Genomic DNA, 22,412 nt, shown 5'->3' with positions numbered 1-22,412 from the left:
TCTGCCGTGCCAAACTAGCATCGGTTTCGTGTTCCGCGCGAAAAAGTACAACTACTGGTCGACCTCAGGGTGCGACTAGCGCGCGGTCGCTTCTCTATCAATTTTGTGGTTGGTCCTTTTTAACCCTTGAAGGGGTCTCTCGTTTTCGTTTGAAGAAATGGCCCATAGTAGAACTTTAGGGAAGATCGGCTGTGCCGTAATTCGTGTTTATGTTTTCGATTTGCTTCCACTAATATTTTTATGCTAATTACTACTAAGACATAAAGGTTAACCTCTATTCGACAGTTCAGCCAAAAGATTACGTTTGACAGTTGCCAGCTATGGCAAGGACTCTGATTGAAAAGCCATTAGATGTCCAAACAGCATATTGAGTTCTTAAAATTGCCTGATCAGCACGGAAGCCCGCGAAGGGTTATGCTAAGGCCCGGCCAAGCACTGAGCGCACTGAAACGTGCGAAAAGCAACAGGGCTGCGATCGCACTCTCTGGCCGCGGTTTGACGATCGACCGGTCGACGTTGAAAAGTTGAGTGACAGGTGATTTACATCGGCTTTAGGAGTGTGTGGTCTGGTCTGATTCCTCGGGGCTCCATTTCGTCATCCGAGCCGCCGTCGTAATCCGTCCGCCGAGATCAGCCAATCGCAGAGCGCTGCTGGGCGAGCGAAAAAATAAACCTTAACCCACACGCAAGGACGAGGAGAGCATAGGAGTCAGCCTCCGCGCAGCAGCATCCGTTGCACAACGTTTTGCCGTTTTTTGTGTGCGAATGTAATTGTTTCTCTGTTAAGAAAAAAACAAAACCTGGCCATCGCCGGTTTTGGATGCAATCTTCATCTCGGAAGTCCCGCGGGACCAAGACTCTGGGCGAACCCAAAACGGGGTTGCTGAATGCCGGGAATGAGGTACCAAAAAAATCGCCAAGTCGATCGCTCGATCGCACGATTCAAGATGGCGATTGATTGGTGGTTTGCATTTGAATTTCCTTTTGCAAACGTCGCACTAAAAACTGTGCCTCCCGCGAGGGGCGTCGGACGTACTTCAAAAGCCGCCGGAGGACGGATTTATTTATTTGCGTTTCCGACACGCCGTTGGTCTAGTATACTAAGTTGACTAAAGAGTTGCGTCTCATTTTGTCGAACTGATGAAACTCGCCTCGGCAGCGAAGGCAGTGTTTGATTATTTGGAATAGAGAGCGAAAACACATCCATAAATGTGCAGTCTTACGTCTTTGCATCGTGCCGTGCTGGGTGACGCAAGTTTGGGCGATTAAAACGGTGTCACGATCCAGCACGCGGGTCGATCGTGAATGAAGCATTTAGCGGGAACGTTAGTGTGACGCTTGGATTAGTTTTTACCCCGCATATTACCAGCGTATCCGATGATCTATTCGTAGTGACGCACATACCTGAAACAGAGCAAACAATATAGATTAGTAATTGGTTTACAAACCGAAAGAAATTTATAGAATAAAAAAATGACTATCACTGAGGAGAAACCCATTAAAACAATTAACGCTTGATCATGTTGCAAGATACGAAGTATTGAATCACTTAATGTTATCACACGAAAAGATACCGAAATTGGAGTCCTTGATCGATTAAGATTGATTGCTTCGTCGCGTCGTATAATCAAATAACAATCAGCCCGAACTGATCTTTCGAAGGCTGGCCGAAGTCTACCAGCAGGATAAAAAAAGTATGCAACAATGTACGAATAAAACCAATACGAAACCGAACGGGTAATGCGGCCAATAAATGGAGAATAAAAATCGTTCGCCAAAAATGAACACCACTTGCAATCAACCCCAGTTTTAATTGACCAACATTGGCGGGGGTTTTAGATTGCTGGGAACTCGGCTCGGTTGCGACGCGGTGGGTATCGAATTTCAACCGGTTTCGTCGTATCGTCGAGGTGTTCCTGTTCACCGCAGAACTGGGGTGAAAAATTGAGCAAACATGCATTGTTCATGTTCTGGGCGATGCGCACCGGGGCTGTGCACTTGATTAAGGTCTCATTAAGCCGAAATGAAGAATTGCCAACTGTCAGCCGATCGTGGTTATTGTAATAAATTTATGCTCGCCACCCCCCGCCGAGTCTCCCAAGGGAATTGGACACCTCGGCAAGGACGGCAAAAAAATGAGCCGTCGATGAAAACAAGATGGTGCGAACATTACATCCAGTTTCGGGCGATAATGCACAAAGTTGATCATGTTTCACGAGGCACGGAACAAGTTTTCTCGCGTGTCAGGTGTTTCACCAGGTTTCCTGGTGGGGTTTTAATTGTGAAGTTTCACGCACCTCATCGCTCCGAAAGGACGCGACGGAATCGGTCACCCGTTGACTGATTACCGTTATCGCCAATTAAAATATATTTGAACGATCAACGAAATATGTTGCGCGTGACAGCAAGAATCGTTCAGAGAGGTTAATGAATTCATTTTCCAAATTTTTATTTTTCGGAATAATGCAATTCCCGCCCGATATCAGTTTTAATTTGAAAGTATTGCGACGTTCGACGTTCTGGCCACTCATTGGAAAGTGGTTTTATTGCGTTTAACGGCTCCATCCCTTGATTGGATTGGGGAGGCTGCCTAAACGGACTGCTTAACATTTCAACATCAAAACCTCTTTCTCCACCCGAAAAAAGCCGCTTTTATGAAGCCATGAAAAAACCCGAGCCACCGAAGCGCAGCGGGACACACGCTGGCCATTTAAATGTTTTCCTCCGGCTCCGAAACCGGCGAGCGGCTCCGAAAACAAAGTTGTCTTCCCACCCGAACGCGATATGAATTTTGTGCAATTATTTTGTATCGTTTCGTTTCAACAGTTTTATTTGGCCGCCCCGAAGGATTTAACCATTTTATTGCCCTAGCGAGATCGGCGGGTTTCGTTGCAATAATAATAAAAGGTTCAATAAAACTGTACACCTAACTCGCCCTCCGATCGGCTTTCACCGGCAAAATTCTCATCCATTTCCCGGCGAGGTCCTCCAAGGAGTGTAATTATTTTTAACTCATAAGGAACATTAACTAGTTTATATTTATTTATTCAATTCGTCTGCGGTGCAATTACAATAAATTATCTGTTAAAATAAATTAAAAAAAGACTTTAATGCTCTTATTCTTCTGCACCACTTTATGGTAAAAAACAACTCCCAACGCCGCAAAATCGCGACTCCATTTCGGTGCATCCATCTCGTCGATAAGATGCACTCAAAAATGGCAACACGCCGACATTAGTTTTCAATATTCCACTTCGGCCCACTGCACATTGCAAAATGTCTCAATAAAATTCTGGCAAATAAAGGCATCAATGGGGTCGACCGAAAGAAAGGACTCCGGCCCTGTTCACGTCCCGGGATCCGAGCGTGTATTTTACGGTGCCAATAAATTGCATTTGATGGTGCATCGCAAAATTCATCGTCTGGCAACATGCAAATCTCCGACCCGAGCAGAGTGCAGGAACGAATCGGACCATCGGTTGGCAGTGTTTCAGGCGCGTTCTTCCATGCTCCTTAATTTGTTCGATTTTATCGATAATGCCCATTGTGACAGCGTTTTGACAGCTGCCCATTCCGTGGCCACGGCCCATAAACAACCGGTCTGCGCGGCCATTTTGTTGGGGCAACTTTGGACTGGGTTTTTCTTTCCAACGAGTTTGGAATCATCGGAACTTTTGTCTTACTAAAAGGTTTCGATTCACTCGAAAACCCGATTAAAATTATCTTTATCCGCCGAAAATGGCAAAGATAAAAAGTCCGTCGCCCAAACTGCGGATCGATTTTGGGACCCGTTTGTCGTAAAAAACGGTAACAGCTCTTTCTCCGGGTCGCTCGCCTTTCGCTCGGAGTCATTCCCGTGCGGAATCGTTTTTAATTTATGGTACAGTACGGTGCAAGGAGTCCCTCTATGCTTTCAAGTGGCCGCGTGTGTCGTCGGGAAAAAACCGCGACGCCAGCAAACGGAGAAATATCCCGACATTCGCAGGTTGTTGCTGCGACAAGTGCCAACGGTGGCCGGCCGAAACAATGCTACGAATGCATGACGCTACCAAGGGCCGGAGGACCTCCCGCCAGGAGCATAGCCGTGGCTTTATGGTCTTTTCTCGAACGTAAACACAAAACTTCGCGATGGCCACGATCGCGGCGAACCGCGGCAAAACAAAACGGAAAACATTCGCACTCCACGTTTCCAGCCGGCGGATAATTTATGCTGTGCTCGTTTTATGCTCAGTTCGCCCGATGGGAACCAGTGGCCAGCTCTTAATCCGCGATTTTCTCCGTTCGCCGGTATCACCGCGCTTCTCGGTCGCACTTCTGTCACCGCGGAGGCCCACGAAACAACGATTTTCTCGCGCCGCTTCTTCAACCTCGAAGTCGAAGTCGCCGGTTGAGTTATAAAGTCGCTTTCGAGCTCCGCTAAGTTATGGCTTCATTTCGAACTGGAACGTTATTAAAATGCCGTTCCGAACAACGGGCAGGAATGCGCGCGAGCGCGCAGGAACCGTAGTTTCCTTTTGTGACCGAGGTGACCGTAAGACGAAACACTCGAAACGCCCGCCGATGGTGGCCGCAAAAACATAAATAAAAGTTGAGGGTCACCGGTGCGATTTTTATACGAAACGGATTTCGAGTTTCCTGCCACAGTTTCGGTGCGATCGATAAAAATCTCGCACACGCACGTTTGCTCTCGATCGCGCCTTTCGCCGCTCGGAAGAAATAAAAATCAACAAAAAGGAGCCAAACAAAAGCCGAACCCGCACCGAATGGTGACGAATGGTAGCAGGTCGCGGTCGCGCGGTCACTTCAAAAAGCGCCCGAAAATCCGCGATCGGTAGCCGGCAGCAAAAAGTTGATCCTTGATCGGGTGTAGCAATAAAACGGTGGGCTTACCGATAGAGTTGTAGCAAATTGCGCGATCGCGATCCCAAATCCTAAGCCACTAGAGCCGGTGACGGCCATCGGCGTTTGATGGGTGAGCCGGCCACAGGATCATGCAAAACGCAAATAATAAAGGCTGGCTCCGATTGGCTGAGAAGCATAAACGATAAATTGGCTCCTCTGTTGACATGTTTGTTCGGTGGTGCCTTGTTTGGCCAAAACCGGCCTCTCGCATGGCCCGGCCCGGACTTGAAATCCGAAATGATTTCGTTTCTCACCCGTTTGGTCTGGTCCGGCGGTTTGATTGATAACCGTTTGAAAAATGGTTTACATGCTGCTGGTTGCGATTGTTCGGTTGGTGGTTTTAGTGAAACCGATTCGGAACTCTGCGCCCGGCGGTCCTTGGTCACTTAGTCACGTATATGAAGGCAGCGTCAAAAAATGGGACAAATGGGTGAAGAACGACGTGTTCACGGCACGGTACAAAATTTCAGTCACACACTAAATTAACGACGGCCGCTGAAAGCACATCAAAGAAATGGGACGGCGACTCCGTGGCGCGGAGTTCGGTTTTAATGGTTTCACGCCGTTGATGTAATTGTTTTCTAGCCGATCCACAGCGCCGAGATTGGCAAAGGTCAAGTATATTTTTAATTGCTTCAGATGACGGACACCACTTTGCCCGGCGTATTTAATATTTGCCGAAAGCCATGTTTTGTTACAGTTCTGAAGGATTAATCATCAACAACGTGTGCTAATATCAACTTATCTCAAATTAACACTCAAACACTAAATTTAGTAGTAGCCCACAGCAGCTGTGTCCATTCAGAAACACAGCCATTTATGAACGGCCCCCTACTTGAGATAAGCGCGGCGTGTTCCGCGGGTCAATCAAATGGCCGTTAGCGGATTCGCTAGCCAATAACCATTTGAACCACAGCGCAACCGAAGTGCACAATTTTCGCCATTAACCGAGACCGGCCGACCGATTGACCGATCGATCGAATGCATGTGGCCATTTCTTCCCCCGCCAGCCGGTGGGTCGTTGCCATTTTTTCCCCATAAACCCTCACCACGGTGCCGTGAGCTATCAAATAAAATTTAATGTGTGTTTAATAAACATTAATTTTCCCGCTCGACGCTGAATCGGAACGCACGAGCGGCGCACGACGACGAAGTACGCCTTCCAGCTTCGATCGGTCGTGGGACCGATCTTTCAGTAAACTGATGCACGGAGTTGCGGGGTCCCTCGGTCACCATCAGTTTGGAGAAGTGTATTCGGTGTGGTTCCAAAAGGATCCTAATATGTTAGTGATAAGCGAAATAAAACGAAACGATTTTATTCCACTTTCTCATCCGAAGTCTTTTGCTGTTGATCCTCCTGGTCAGTTCCGGTGATTAGTAGAATCCAATCCAACGAGTACGATGTGCCGATCCACCAAATCCTAAAATAGCCTACTGAGCTGCGTGAGGCGACATAGTGTGAAGGGCTTCTTTAATGAAAAATCGCCACAGATAATGGCTACGCATAGAACCTGTTTCCGGCGCGCAGCGATTTCCAGATAGCGGGTCAACATCGCAAGTTTCAACGCTTTTCAACCACTTTTGTTTAAAACTGTTGCTCAGCTGTCAAATTTGAATTTTTTAGTGTAACTTTTCTCCGGCAGATGGATTTTCAGGCAGCGCCACCTTGCGGTTGCTAGCGGCAACAGTGTGCAACCACGCACTATGGGAAAAATATGGCCGTCAGAATTCAACTTTAAAAGTGAGGACCCGTAAGTAAGAAGAGTAATTCTTGCATTTTGCGTAGAATTTTGCGGAGCATTCATCTGTAAAAATCGAAGGCGTGATAAAAATACCTTCTAAAACCAACTTTTATCAGCAACCTCAATGCGATCGTTATCACAGCAAGGCAATTAGTTGGGTACTTTGGATTGTAATAATTAGTTGTTCAAAAACACCTTTCATCAAATGAAGTGTTTTCAAATTAAGGCACCGCTTCGGGTTGTGCACTTAAACCAAATCAGTACCGATAATACCCCTGGACTTCTGGACACTATCAACCACTAATCGTAAGAGCTGCAGATCATAACTAACACGCTAAACAACGGGGCTCTTCATTGCAATTTCGCCAGGCCCCTCCACTTACAACCGGTTCGTTGCAGCGTGTCGTTGATAATGTCCAACAATCTTTCACGGCGCTCAGGCTGCGATTTCCGACCTCCGCTCATTGGCTGCGGGGCATTTCTCTCTCTCCAAGCCAATTAGTCCTCGACGGACAGGGGTAGCAGCAAAACCAGTTATCTTAGCCTAATCGTGGCGCAAAATCGTAAAATCAGACATGAGGTGTTAATGGACACAAACACGCGGCGCTCAGCGCGATGGCGATACAGCAGACGGCTTTTGAGTGATGGGAATAAGGAGAAAATGCATTCAACTGGGCAGGAATCACGCGTTGACGCAATTCCCATCTCAATGTGAACGGAATGTAGAACAGCGTAAAGAAGTGCCAATTTATCGATTTGCTCCAGTCACCTACTGGTCACCTTCACGCCGTTATCAACCCTTGTTTCCACCCTCAACTCCCGCCTGTTGAACGAATGTGTTTAAATTGAAATGAGCAAAAAGACCGACCTCATCCGTCGTCGCGTTGATTACGGCTGTTGATTATATATTGCCACAGTAAACGCTTGGCCATTCATCATCGCGGCGGCGAGTTCGGTCCGGAAGTTTGTGCAATGTCAGCCGTGACCGAAACTGGTTTCCCTCACGCCGCCTCCATCGTGCCAAACTGTCTGCGTTTAGGTGCCCAAAACCTGTGGCCAACATAAACAACAACGAAAAAACGGAAGCGGGAACTCCATTTTCATGACTGTGGGGGCCAAGGTAATTTTTCACCCATTCTCTCGGCCGATGGAAGCAAATAGAATGATAATATTTTTTACGTCATCATTATCAGCATCGGTTCAGAATCGAGCGGTCAGAATCAGAGGCTGATAAATTATAGTTCCTTTAGAAACGCCCATTACAGCCAATTTGCCAAGCACCGAAAGCTACCGAAGCCACTGAGCGCGAAGGTGATCGCCATGGCCTTGCTTACAATTTTCACAAAAAGGAAACCCTTTTTTATCACTTCAAATAGGAAAACATGCTTTAAAAAGTGTCAAATGTGGCTGTTTCAACCAACAACAACCTAAATTCGGAACACAGTCTCCCAGGGCCACGATGTTCCATTTCCTCCTCGAATCGTTACCAAATGACGCAGAACAGATCACTGGCCACTCTGGGGGCGTGCAAAACACAACTCGCTGCAACGTGTGGCAGACTAGATTCCAGTCCCAACGATCCGTGGGGGGGTCTGCAGATTGTTTATAAATTAAGTAATCGTTCCGAACCGGGCGCGGTGGGCCAGTGATTGGCAACATAGCGCCGTCGGTGGTGCTTGGCGGTGCGCGGCCCTAGACAAGCAAACAGAAATCGTCGTCCAATGGCCGACCATCGGTTCGCGTTCATTAGCGTTCTTGGGTGCCTCGTTGCGAGGATAAGTAAAACAAGATGCCAAAACCGGACACTCCTTCTGCCGGCGGCCAATCTCTGCTACCGCATTACCTCCTTGGGTCGCGAATCGCAGGGGCTTCGCAAAAAGAACACTAAACCTGCTCCCAAGGGCTCTCGTTCGTGCTGCGGCCAGCTAACGCGTGGATGTCCTTTTAGGTGTACGAACCGAACCGAAACGGTTTCGAAGGTAGGGCCGCCGAGCACCGCGAGAGTAGTTCGCCTGTCATAGGCTCCGCCCGAGTGTATTTGGTTTTCGATTTGCGGCTCGGTGACCCCACACTCGTTGGCTCCCGGGGTGGTCTCCGGTGGCCAGCCTCCCCGGGATCGGTTCGGAGAAACGGTTTGCGTAAGCAGCGTGGCGCTGAATCCGCCCGAGGGACATTTCGCGAGCGCGAGACCTTCGAACGCGCGCTCGGCTCATCGGCTCGGCAGCAGTGAATGTAGTGGATTGGTCTGAGGCAACGAATCTTCTAACCCTTCGAGGGCGAGCTTCTTTTGGTTGGTCCGTTGATTGCTTAAGGTTCAATAAACAAAAGTCTGCTACATCGATAAAAAATATATTTGGTGACCCTAGAAGGAGCAGGAAAAAATAAACTCTGGCCACGGACGGATTACAAATGAAAGCGGAAGTGAAGCTAGTCAATTTGTTGTGAACGCCAATTCTGAACAGATCTCTTCCGCGTTCGGTTCCATTTACTTCATCAATAGAAGAAAATATTTGAACAATACCGGACCACTCCATCGGGGGTCGCTACACACTCAAGGGTTGGGCCACCTGTGTGTCCCTCTGGCCACCACAATGATTATTGTGCTGGCGCACAGCATAAACAAACCGTTTCGCAAAGCGCACCTTTTGACGTTAACTTATGCCCCGATCGAACGTTTGCGCGAAGCTTAAATTAACCAAATCCCACCACGTGGATTTTAATAAATGGATTAATCTGCCGCGCGCATGGGGCGTTGTCAGCGAAAGTGGCTCCCCACCCAAAACCAGCCCGGCGGGAGGTCCTTTCCCATCGCAGGGTGAAGGCCGATGGCGATCCATTGCCCAGAGCCTGGGCCACCGGTTCGAGTCCGAGCGAGCCCAGCGAGCGCCGGGCTGGATTTCGCTGCAAGGTGCAACATGGAACTGGGCATTTGTCACGAGTGACATTTGCAAATGAGCTGCACTTGCATCGGTCGGACGGTGACGCCTTCGGACGATTTACGGCCGGCGCAGGTTCTTAAGTGCCCATCACTCAGCGGCACGAGAAGCGCTCGAGGGCAGCGCACGAGCAAATAAAATAACCAAATTATGACGTACGGCCACAGGACCCACTCGTGCCCGGGCTGGTCTTCGGCGGGCAAGCCATAAATCTTGGGTTAAAAATCGCTTCGAAAGGATAATCACCAGCTTATAATCCTTTCCTTCACAATCGCCTTTTTTTGACGTTCATCATTCTAAAGCCAAGCGACCCAAGGATTCGGGCAGTGTTTTACATTCACGAATGGCGCAATTGGCGTTGTTGCACAACAAAGTCCTTCGGAGGCGCGCACATTGGTGCTGCGTGATCGCGATCGCAAATTAGTCCTATTGTTTGTTCGAAATTTAATATTCTGCTGATCGATTGCTTCGGCACCCGGAGTCGGGGCCCGGGAGGTCATACAAACCCCTTTCCTAGGTGCGCGATCGTCTGATTGATGCCTGCCACATCGCGAGCACACTAATTATTACCGATCGACGGCGGAGGGCTCCCTTGGCAGGGCCGATTGTGCAATAAGTGGCCGTACGGTGCACATCGTGCATACCGACCGCGTGCGCTCCCAATCAGAGGGAAAATCAATCATGCATTTAAGCGCAAGTGCACCGTTGCAACATAAGGACTCCGCGTGGCGACTTGGTCTGGGTGATTTACGGGGCGACGTTTGTGGCTTGCGGTGTCCGATATTAATCAGAGGCCGAGAGCGAGAGGCCGAGGCCGCTGGAAAACTCCCTGCTTGCCCGGGCTCCGGCTCGCCCCATCGCGCACGCGCATCACGAACATCCTTCGCCTTTCCCCGGGGTCGCAGCGGTTTGAGTGTTCCGTTGTGCCGTTTTTTTTCTCGCTCTCTTCCGTGCGCATAATCAATGGCGCGCAGATCTTCGCGGAAGGTCCGGCGTCAGGTGAAAGAAAATTTATCGTTACATTCATCTCACGTTTTGTGCGCCTCCCCTCGTCGCCTTCGGGAAGGTCTTCCAGCGCGTTGCGTGCGCCTCATGCGCGAGTTTCCATTTTTTTCTTAAGGGCCACACGATCGCCACCTAAAATGGTGGAGAGATCAAGCAGTGCGCCAGCGGTTTTTTTCCCGACTCGATTCGGTTTTTCTGCCCCTGTACCGTTATCATTGGCCACGGGACGGATTTTCCTCCCTCGGGCTCGGGACGGTAAAATAAAATAAATGTGAGAAATAAACACGACACCGCGAGCGGTCACTCGGTGACAGGCCCACGAAACAGGGAATCCCCGCCGTGCGCAAAACATGCATCATGTTCCCGACATTCCGGCGGATGGCCCACGGACGGACGCGACTGTCGATCACCGGAGGCGTGGAGTGACAGTTCCGTGTCATGCCAGTGTTCGTTAGTGCACAAGCAGACGACGGAGCGGACGACAGCGGGCACCGGTTTTTCGCGTGGCCTTTTAGAGCCACGCGCTGGGCCCCGGAAATGGACTGCATTGCTGTGGGGCCCGGTTATGGCATCCGGAATCCTTGAATCCGGTGGAGGGCCTTGCCGGTGGGCGCGAATTGCTCATAAATAAACCCAGCCGGTCGACGATGATCCTCAAAAGGGAGGGAGTTAAGCGGTGGTTAAGTAACAACCTTCGCGGGATCGTGTTTGCAGCGGGAATGTCGAAATTGATCGAAGACCTGCAGAGTTTGCTACCGCAACGGATAGGGACGACACTGGGACGTTGCCGCTGTCGAGGATAGCCAGATAAACTTATCACTAATAATTACTGATTCTGTTGTTGATTTGATTATATGTTTACAATCGATCAACTGTGAGTCGTCAGTAGATCATCCGTCAACGGTGCAACCTGGCAGTGCCAAACTCCAACTTGGAGCCAATACGACTCTTCCTTTCGTATAATAAATAGTAATGATAATTATAACAATAATTTGGATCAACAAAAGAACAGACTAAAAATTGGAGTATTTTTTGAGACATTTTGAGCATGGAGCTTGATAGAGCAGTCGGTAATGGCAGTCGATGTCACGCAGCTAGCCATAAACCTCCGTAGAAACACATCGTTACAGAAAGCAACAGAGATTAAAATTGTCTCTGGTTGTGTTTTAATCTCATTGGATCAAACGCTTTACACTAGCTCCCAAGATGAACAGACTATAAAAGTGTCATTGAAACTAGCTTAATCTGTGCTTTAGTAAAAGAGATTCTCCTTTCCCAAGACTGCATATTCAGACTACTATTCAGTTACTTATTCAAAATTTTACTCGTCAGTGCACAAAGCTACAGATGTAATCTTAGTAGGCTGTCAAAAATTAACAACTCATAGAGCAACTCATCCACACATCGTCTACTAAGTTCAAATGACAACAGATTTAACAGCAACAGACTGAAACAGAAAAGGCTTATTCTATCTCAGCAGGCTGTCGGTGTAATCTGGCATTAAAGTCCGGTTCTACATTGTTGCCCGCCAGTCACCCGGAACCTCATTGTCCTTTTCGATTGCACAGCTCGAAAGTGCCCGATTGCCGCGTCAAGCTGGGCACCGCTGAGCGGCATTAATTGCCAACGACAGCAGCTCCCAGCGGGAGGTGGCCGCCCCAAGATTTCCCGCAAACGATCATAGGTCTCGCGTGCCATGACTTAGACTCTCTCATCCATCTGGTGTGTTCGGTGGCGGTTGGGCCAAAGCAAAGTGAAAATCCCCCGCCAGCTGTTGGCACACACAGGGCACCGAGACCAAAAATAGACTCGCGGTGGGCGGTCCACGCCGCCGCCGGCCGCCCCTTGGGATGGTTCCAATCCGGATCTGTTTTCATCGACCCCCACAGCAGGCTACTAGGTCGGCCGGCTCTTCTTCAGGTTCAGCCTGGCTTGATGGACATTAAATCGAGCAAAATACAATGATACGATAGTGGGGGGGCCACCAGGGACGGATTGTAGCGAGCCGAGTGTCGGTAAGTGGGATCTATTTTTAGGCGATCCGAACCCATTTCCGAACATCCCAGACAACGACAAGTCGCTTCCCGATTCTCCCGATTCATAAAGCGTTCGTTCCGAATGGGAACGGTCCCAGTGACGGAAGCCAACATAATGTTGGGCAAACGAACGAACGGGCGATCAGTTTTGGGTCATAAAATGAGTGGCATAAAAATGCCGACACCATCCACGAACACCCGTGTGCAGGTTGCGCCACACTTATCATCAACCTGCTGCTGCTGCTGCTGGCCCGGGAAAGGGTCCCCGTCAAGCTTTCTGCCTGACGTTTACCGATAACCGGGTGCGGGTGTTTATTCATCAGCCGGTACTGCCGTGACCTATCGGTTATCAGCGCCTATACGGAGTGAGCTTCAGGCACCGGGCGGCACAGGAAGTCGCACTGCACGGCCGATAGGAAGCCCCGCGACTGCAGTGGCTTCATTTGCATCCGATGCATGCTGGTGGTTCACCGGGCCCGGTTCGGGCACAATTCGAACACGAATGGGTTGAAAAATGGGCTGCACATGAATCATACACCTTCGGTGGTCGGCCGCAAAAAGGGGGCTAACGATAGGTTGGTGAAAGCGTAGGTTTGTCATATTAATGTTAAATGCACATTTATCGTATTACTCTAATCAATTTCAATATTCTGTTTTGCTTTGCGGCCCGCTGTTGAGGTTATAAATCAAACGGAGACCCCATCGCCACCGTCGGATCATTCATTAATCGGGGCGCCCATTGGCGGCCGTTAGTATCCGCCATTCGATTGACTATTTGGATCGCGTCCAAACGCAGAACGCCCCGGCGGAATGTAATTGAATAGATTAACACGCCATGATGTGAGATGATAAATACGGCAATTAAGGGCCACCGCTCTGCTGGGCCAACATAATGTTGAGCGAAGACATTCCGTTCGCCGTTTTTGGGTCCCAATCTAACAGCGCCAGAAAGACAAATTATTCGTTTTAGCCGGGTGCACCTTGCGCACTATCGCGCATTTCGCTGACAGCATAATAGTTAATAAATTAAAAGGTACGCGCGCAGCACGCGCATAATATGCAAAACACATTGCCCTACAACATACTCGGCGCAGGTCTCTCGGCGCGGGTAATGCGAGACCGAACACCGAACATGAGTAAATCGAACCGAACCTGGTGGGCACGCATAACCGGCTGATGGCCGGGCCGGGGCAGCATCTCGGTGCGAGATATAGACGCATTTAGTGTTTGAAATCCAATCTTGGCAGCAGCGGCAGCCGTCGCAACTGCGCGCTTTGACATGCCTTTGACACGTTGCCGGGCCGCTATTAAAATGAAATTAAAATATAAGCTACATGAGCAAGTGGCCGCTGGCTGGCGGCCACTTGGTCTTGGTGGGTGGCTTGCTTTCGGCACGGGCTCGTGCCGACAGTCAGCTTCCAATTTATGCTACAGCCAGCGTTTTTTAAAGAATTAACCGAAACAATATTTATTGTACATAAAACTACGCCACCATTTCGAGTGACCGAAATATCCTTTTAGCGAGTGAGATGCCAATCGAAATGCCTTCACCAATCGATACGGGTAATTAATCGTGGCCCCAGCCACGTCAACGCCCACTCGCTGGCGCCAGGAAACACCGCATGCGGTGGCCCACACACCGCGTGCCGACCACGAGCATAATTGTCGATGACAAATTCGATTGAACTTTTGACAGGTTTCGGCTGGCGATCGGCCAAATGGCGCGGCTTGCGGGCGAAGTTGGCGTGATCGAAAGGCGTCGAAAGACTGCACCCGCGGCATCACCTTCGGCAGGGTGCCATTAGTGCACCGAAGCTGATTGATGATTTATTTATGGGAGAAGGTCCAAGAAGTGCAACAAAACAAGCGGAACTTAAGAAGGGAACCAGCGGTTACGGGTTACTGTATTTTTTTTGGCACGACTTTGATCCAGAATCGTTTCGAATATTATGTCGGGGAAAAACTAGAATCCATTGTTGGCTCAGTAGCAAAGAATTTCGATTATGATGGATCGAGGTTCCATCGGCAAAACCTTGGCCAAATGGAATCGATCCATTTCTTAAACGGATGGTATCTGAGGAAACGATCGTGATCGAAACGTGGCGAAGTAGCTCAAACGGTGGCCAAACCAGGACTAACAGCCAGGAAGGTTCTACTGAAGATGTTTGGTGGGATTTGAAAGGAATAACTTATTATGAGTTGTTTCGGTAAGGTTACCTATAAAATGGCAACAAGTTATTCAACAAAACGATGCATATTTAATGCTCAGCTTGGACATGCCGAAACATCTGAAAATGGGTTTTAAATTTCACGCCAAAATTATGGTTTTCTTTTTCTCCAATCTAATAGTAAAAATAGCTAAAGTGCCACTAAATTATTTATAACGCCCAGCTACTCCATAACAAGGGCCACTATGAAACGATCATCGCTTCTCCGGGGGGTTCCGAAGTGCGAGATCGATGAAAGCAAAGCCGCCCAAACACACGCTGCACACGTTGCACATTTCATCACCTCATCGACCTCGTATAAACTGACCTCATAGACCTCCCGGAGGGGGGGCCGTGATTTGATTTAGTGCGGCCATCAAGCGGCCCATCAACGCCGGCCCGACGCCCGCGGTCCAACCGGGCAAAACATTGCGCCCGTTGACGGATCGGCGGCGGCCGCAAAACGGGATCCCGTTGTTTGTGTACGACGCCCCCGTGTGGGCCGAAAGCTAACCTCAAACACCCTTCCATGCAAAAAAGGGTGCAGGGATGAGCCGCAGTCAACATCCTGATGGCGGATGGCGATCGGTCGGCGAAACTATTTTTCATCAAACCTTCCGGAACGTAAACACGGGGGACAGCACGTGGAACGGAAATTAGAGTATGGGAAAACAAACTGTGAATCGAGCTCCAAAATGGTGCCAATCGATTCCAGGGACGCATGACACTTCGGGTCACGCTGGTCGATGAGTAAGATGCCCTGGAATGTGTTTCACTTTTGCTGGCCACCACCACAGCCCAGAACCATTCACCGCGGGGGCAAAACGAAAAAAAGGATATCTACGGGTCCGCCCTTCGAAGTCGTCTAACGGATCTGCGCTACTAATTTTATTTGCCCTCCACGTAGCAGACGTAATCAGAAGGCGTGCGCGTTCGGTGCGCGGAGACTTTCTGATTAAAATCTCGGGGAGACCCCGTAATGAAGTAATCTGTCCGTTTGTGGCTCGGGGTTCACTCGGCCGACCGTGACAGTACCCGTGCTCCGATCGTGAGTACCGCGCGCGGGATAATTGGCGACTGCTAAGACGACTGCGGCCGCTGGGGTCCCACAGACCCCCGGTGCCCATTAAGGGTGACATGGCGATCGCCTGTAGGCGATAGGGTGCCCGACCAGACCCCGACCAGACCCTCGTGGCCACTCCGTGCCAATTTATGATGATGATCAGCATGCGGAGGAGGCCCTTGCGCCAATCCCTTTGCCGAGCCGAGGCCCGATCGCGAGACTGCTGAGCGTGAAAACACTATGTTGTGTATGCTGTGGGGCAGCAAAAGTATGAGGTAATCGGACCGATTAAGTTATGACATTATTAACGACGCCGACGAGCGCCAAGGATTATCCGTAACCGTTTCTGCGAGAATGGGGCGCCCCGTTTGAAACAAATCGGTGGCGCTGGCGCTTCGACAAACACCTTCGATCCTTTGGCGGGTGATAATAATTTACGTATTTTATCGCGCGCACCGAGACCACTGGGCTGGCCGGTTGACAGCCCGGATTTAAATCGAATCGATTTCTGCGGTCACCAAACGACCAGAACTTTCAATTGCGCCATCAAGTGCTGAATCACGCCCCCCAAAAAAAAATTATTATTAATAAAAAGTGGAGCCAATATTTTACGAGCACCCGGGGCCAGTGGTCCCATTAAAGGACAATAATCATGATCTTCGATCTGCTGCTGCCGTTTAGAGCTCCTGGCGCCAGTGGTCCGAACAAAACCTCCACCGTAGCCAGCGGCGCGCGGAAAACTAGTTGTCGCCCCACCGATCCATTATTCATGAACCGTTTACTGACTCATTATCCGGGGCTCGGTAAGTGGTGGCCCCCGTGGTGGCCACTGTCTGTCGAACCGGGAGGCAACAGTTCTTCCTTCCCGCTTCGCGATTTCCCGGAGGAAAATTCTGTCCACGTTATTTGGTTTGCTGAGGGTGACACACCCTTCGACACCGCCGATGGCGGGTCTCGATTTGTGAAACGGAACCTCAACACGGTTCCGTTGGCCGGCGGGAACGGTTAAGTAAGTTGTTTGAAAAGCCCAACGGGGTTCGGACGGCTCGCGCGATCAGCTCGTAGTAGCAGCCACGTCATCTTGTAGCCGATTACCGTTTGACATTTCCTCGCCGGAAGTGCACCGGGGACGGTAATTATATGGTCCGCGTGCAACGTACGCAAGCTAATTGATATCGCCGTCGCCGACGAGTCGCGCTCGAGTTACTTTGCCAGCCAATGAAGGCTTTCAGTGATCGAAACATTGAAAAGTACACTAATTTTGTAAACCAAAATAATAAGAAACCCTTCGTAAAGGATTAATTTATGCGATCGCACACGTGCCTGGATCGCGATTTGCGATCCGATTCCTCCGCCGATCGTGTGCCCGCTCCAGCGCGTCGTCACAGCACCGTTAAAAGCCCGGTGGCCGCACCATGTTTATCTTCTAAACGGTTGCATTAATGACCACAAAACACATCGTTATTATTCAGCACAATCAACATTACCATAAATCAGTTTTATGGCAGCTAGGCCACCGGAGGGGCCCCCAGCACACGAGTTAATTGTTTGCATGTTCCCGTCGATCTTTTGTGGGCAACATTGAAACATACAGCATTGTAGCCCGCCTTTTTCATCGGATTCATTCACGATTTAATCCGCATTTTGATGCTCGCTAATCAACGAATGATGAGTGGTGATGATTTAGAAAATACCCCTGTTACGGTAATGGTCTTGCCGGATCAGGGAGACACGATTTTCCGTGCAACACGATTAATGGGCCGTGAAAGCCAAATCGGTTTGCATTATGCGCCCAACGCCTCAACTGAATTGGCAGCCATTTCCAAGCAGCGCCGGCAGCAACTTAAAGCAACGAGCACTTCCAGACGGAGGCAAATAACAGTTTGTCTTCGGCAAACGGCTTAGGAGCCAAGAAGCTGATCGTCATCCCGAAGAACAGCTTCCAGTGGCAGGCCCAGGCTGTCGTGTGCGCCTCTCACCAGCCCGACACGTGCGCGGCCATTGCAAGTCCCGCGCCGCCTCCCGGTTCGCTCTTGTTAATTGCATTCCGATAGGGCCCTCTCGATGCGGATTTACGATATTCCGATTGGCAACATTTTAATTACATTTTGATTCATTTTCACCTCCCGACCCCCCGGGCACGGTGAGTTTCGTCGCGTCGCGTTACGCTAAACGGTCACGCACGCCGGCGTGAGTTGCAAAATGGCACTACGGAGCGGCGGCGTGGTCAGCCACTGCACTATCGTGTTTCATCGTGTCCATCACGGCCAGCAGCAGCAGCGACGAGGAGCAACCGTTTGCGTCGTTCGCCTCGTGTGCCCAGCCGCGATTTGCGTGCGGTGCCATTGGCACACTTGCCGGCCCTTTCCGTCTTAACCGAGCACGAGCACCGACGACGGTGTAAGAGGCTCCGTTTTATGTTTCCTGTGGACCCAGGACACAACCGTGCACCGTGCGATCGATCGAGCGTGGAGCGTGCTAATGCTCGGTGCAGGAACGATTTGTTGGGCACTTCCAAATTTCAGCGATCGATCGAATTGATTCGCGGGCCACCTCCGATTTGCGATCATATTAAACTTTTAAAGCGGGGCCCTAATTTAATCAGGAAAGACAGAGCAAGATCAGTTCGAAAATATCGCCCAAACGAATGGTGATGAACATAATCATGCCGTAAAACGGCATCATCGAAAGTATGCTATCCAAAGTGCATCTAAATATAGCAAAACACGGGCCGTAAACATCCCCCATACGAGAAAGGGTTCCAAGGAAAAGAAGGGTCTGCCACGATTTTTGGCGGATGGATTTTTGGCGTCCGTTCGTTAAAATACTATTAAACTATTTCCAAGAACTGCTTCGGGATGTCAATATTTTGTTCCCCGTTTAAACGGCCAGAACAGGTGATAAATAACAATATACGTTCGTTTTTAATTCAAAAAAAAAATCTTTTTTTCGGCTTTACGTTTTTACGTTTTAAAGTTTTACGAAAAGGGTACAGAACTGAACCCACACGTAGCACCAACTGGCGGGGGCCAAAAATCTATCGTCATAACCTGTTATTATGGATAATCCTGGCCGCGCTACTCGTAACTACAAACTGACGGATACATTAATCTGTCAGACTCCGGAATGGCACTCGGAAGTGGCTGTCCGTTCGCGGATGGGGCAATAGTTAATACGGTCCCGATAAGAGGCAGAAACTCAAACATTTCAAACCAGACCACCCTCTTGCGGTATAGTTTATTTACGCTATTGGCGTGTCTGCTCCCGACACCGTGGCCCGTGGTTGGTATGGAACAGACTAGAAAAGACTATGATCGTCACTTTCGATCCTCGATCGTAAACATCAGCATAAATCATCATTTTAGTTTGCGAAATAGTATTACAAAAAACGCAGTGATGTAACACAAATGGCCATAAAAAGTGTCCTTCCGGAGCACATTTCATCTTCACTACTTCAACCATTTCCTGTGCCGCCCCATGACCCCGGGGACACACAGCAGAACTATATTTAGTTCATTTATTGCTTCCAGAAGCGTGGCGTAGCATTGGCAAGCTGTGCTGATCGTATGTCGTTGGTCTATTTTTCGCTGATGGTAAAATTTTATTATCGACAACCCGTCATGTGGTGGCAATAAACCGATCGCAATGGTCGGTTCCGGGGCCATATTTGGTCGGTTCCGGGGCCGGCTCTGCTGGGCGTTTGCTAATCATCGGCAATTTGTTTCGCACAGCACAAAACACATGCGCCAGAACCGCGGAACATGATGTCGTGGATTAGGTTTTATTTTTCTCCCTTCCCCCGAAACAACCGACAACTGGCGAGTGAGGTCTGAACACGTGAGTGAGTCACGCCGCCATTAAACGTCGTTTCGCCGTTGCCCTCAACTGTGTGTGATGCACTTTTCAGTGCGATTCGTATGATTTATGTCGCCCGCCGGTGGAAAAAACATGCTCTTCAACACATCCCACCATGATCGACGCTGATCGACGGAAACCGTCCCCGCCCGGGTCTCATAATCTGCGGAGCGACACATACCTTCTCGGGGAGCGGAGCGAATGGCGGCGTTATTTATGCCCATAAACGTACTCGGCTGCGCCACACCACGGAACGCGGAGGGCGCTCCTATGCTGGGCGCGATTGAGACACGCGAATTGCGTAACGGCCAAGTGGCAGCCCTCTTTTTTTTCGTGGCCTGCGAATGCGTGTGCGGTCCCCGCTTCGGTGGCTCGGAGGTTCTGGTTCGCTCGACTATGCTCCTTTTGCTGCACTTTGTCCCCTGGTCCTATGCTCTGGCGTCTAACTTACTGGCCTCACCCTTACCGCGCGTAGAGAGCGCACTCCAGACGTGATTTTTGCGTGAAATGTGCACGGCACACACCCTTGATCGGAGTGAATGGATTTTGCACCCAAATTGCCCGAATGGTACCGTGCCGAAGGTTAAAAAAGGCGTTAAAATGCCGAACCTAACTCACGCCCCAGTAGATCATTCAATTTTAATTATTAAGCAGATTAAACAGCATATTAAGTGTCCGCGGTCCCTAAGGACCTCTGTCTCTGTGGACGGCCCAAGAAGCGTTTACGAGGTGGGTTCGTCGTTCGTCATTCTCATGACATGACTAGCCCACCGGAGCCTGGTGAGGCGTATACGCTGTAGAACGCTGCAGTGCGTTCGGCTCACTGTTGGCGTGGATTCTACATTATTTCTTCACATATACGGGGCCAAATATCAATATGAACATCTTCCTCTCGGAGAGTTCCATCGGTTTTGGACAGAGTCCATGCTTCAGATGCGTATGCACGTTTAGTGATTACAATGGTTTTGTAGCTTCCCAGCTTCGACCGTCTCGACACGAGTCACAAACTAGTTTTCTCAGACTGTAGAATGACCTGTGGCCGGCTTTGGCCTAAATTTGTTTAAATGTAACTGGCATTAGTTGATCAAACCAAAGCAAAGTTTTGCGTGGTTTTTGGTTGATCCATTCACTAAATAAAGAGTCGTGTCAATTTGTCAAAAACATTGTCGATCGCTTTAATAGCAACTCGCAATGTTAGACCAGAGGATCAATTGGGATGACAGATCGCAGCCACAAAGTCTGGCGCTGTCAAACGTGATCGCTTCGTGAATGACGGGAAAGCAGGATGATGCAATGTGCAGTGAATGACAGTAAAGCCGCTTGATAACTCGAATTAAAAGCAGATATCACTCTGCGTTCGTAACGCTAGAACGGCACCCGTACCCATCATGGCCGATAGGTTGCGAATAGGATTCCGCGCGTTTGTTGCACGCGACGCCAGGCGCAGCTGCACTTTCGATGCACCGCCGCCAATGGACTAATTGATCGTATAAACCAGATAACGTCAGCTTGATCGTTCGCGATCGAGATGATGGGCCTGCCGGACCACACAATCGGACCGGTTGTTGCCGGTGTGCCCAGTAGCGAGCCCCCGGAGTTCTCGGAATCGAGCGCGAATCGAGAGCGATCGAGACGATAGACAGCGGCCCGGGCCGGTCACGGCCACCGCACGCGCCCTAGGCCCATAAAGGGTCCGAAATAGCACCGCCCGTGCTCCGTGCTCCGTCGGTACGTACCTTTCTTCCTTGTCGTACTTCGGGAAGGTGACGTGCATCAGCTCCAGGACGGAGCTTTCGCTCTGCGGCTCGGCCGAGATTCCCTGGGCCCGCTGGCGCTGCCCAGTGGTGCCCAGCTTGCGGCCGCCGGGCGAGACGGCCGTCGCCCCGCCGCCCGTCCGGAATACACTCTGGAACTTGTCTAGGTGGCTCCGCAGCTCGGCCACCTCGTCGTTCTTCTGGCGCAGCACGTCCTCCAGCTCGCGGATCCGGATGTCTTTCACCTGCACGATCTTCAGCAGCTCCTGCACCTGCGGCGACAGCCCGACCACGCCGCCACTCTCCCCGATGTCGCCGATGAACAGATTCTGCAGGGTGCTCTGCACCTGCTGGTCGCCCTGCAGCGCCGCCAGCTGCTTGTAGCTGGCCACCAGCTCGAGGTGCAGCCCGGGCCGGTCGGCCACGTTGTTGTTGACCGTGTCGCTCGTGGGGCTCGGGGTGGCGGTCTCGCTGTCGCCGGGAGCGGTGGCCGCCGCACCCCCCGCCTGCGTCGCACTACTCCCGTCACTCATGGTGTGGTGGCCACTGGTCGCGGGCGCGAAATGCTGCTGCTTGTTGCTGCGCGGCGGACGATCTGCACTCGCCGGACAGTGCGCGCTGACTGACGCTGTCGATGGCGCCGCGTTCTTCTTCGCGAGGACCGGGGCCGATGTCAGCACGGCGCTGCCGCCGAGGGCTGTTGCGGGGGACGCGAAGTTCGCGTACTTCAGCAGCCGGCCGAGCTGCTGAGCGTCCAGGGCGGTGGCCCCGCACAACACCGTCTGCGTCTCCTGCTCGACGGCCGGGCGCCGTGACGCGAAGCACAGCCCGTCAAAACACACGCGCATCCACACTGTTTTTGCTGTTTGCTACCGGTGGTGTCATAAAAATAAAATCTATCGGAGAGAGAGA

At 50.5% G+C, this 22,412-nt stretch overlaps 1 protein-coding gene across 1 annotated transcript in view; it reads right to left on the bottom strand.

The window, feature by feature from the left end:
* LOC131212899 (cGMP-dependent protein kinase, isozyme 2 forms cD4/T1/T3A/T3B) overlaps positions 1-22,412 on the bottom strand; it is a 77,035-nt gene that overhangs the window by 50,463 nt on the left and 4,160 nt on the right. Inside the window, exon 2 of the mRNA XM_058206978.1 lies at positions 21,483-22,396. Within this exon, the coding sequence (XP_058062961.1) occupies positions 21,483-22,348 (866 nt within the window). The 5' untranslated portion in view covers positions 22,349-22,396. The remainder of the gene's footprint in view (positions 1-21,482; positions 22,397-22,412) is intronic.

The sequence above is a fragment of the Anopheles bellator genome, chromosome 2, assembly GCF_943735745.2.
Source record: "Anopheles bellator chromosome 2, idAnoBellAS_SP24_06.2, whole genome shotgun sequence".
In the NCBI taxonomy this organism is placed as follows: Eukaryota; Metazoa; Arthropoda; class Insecta; order Diptera; family Culicidae; genus Anopheles; species Anopheles bellator.
The sequence above is the reverse complement of the archived record's forward strand: the minus strand, read 5'-3'. Positions and strand labels throughout refer to the sequence as shown.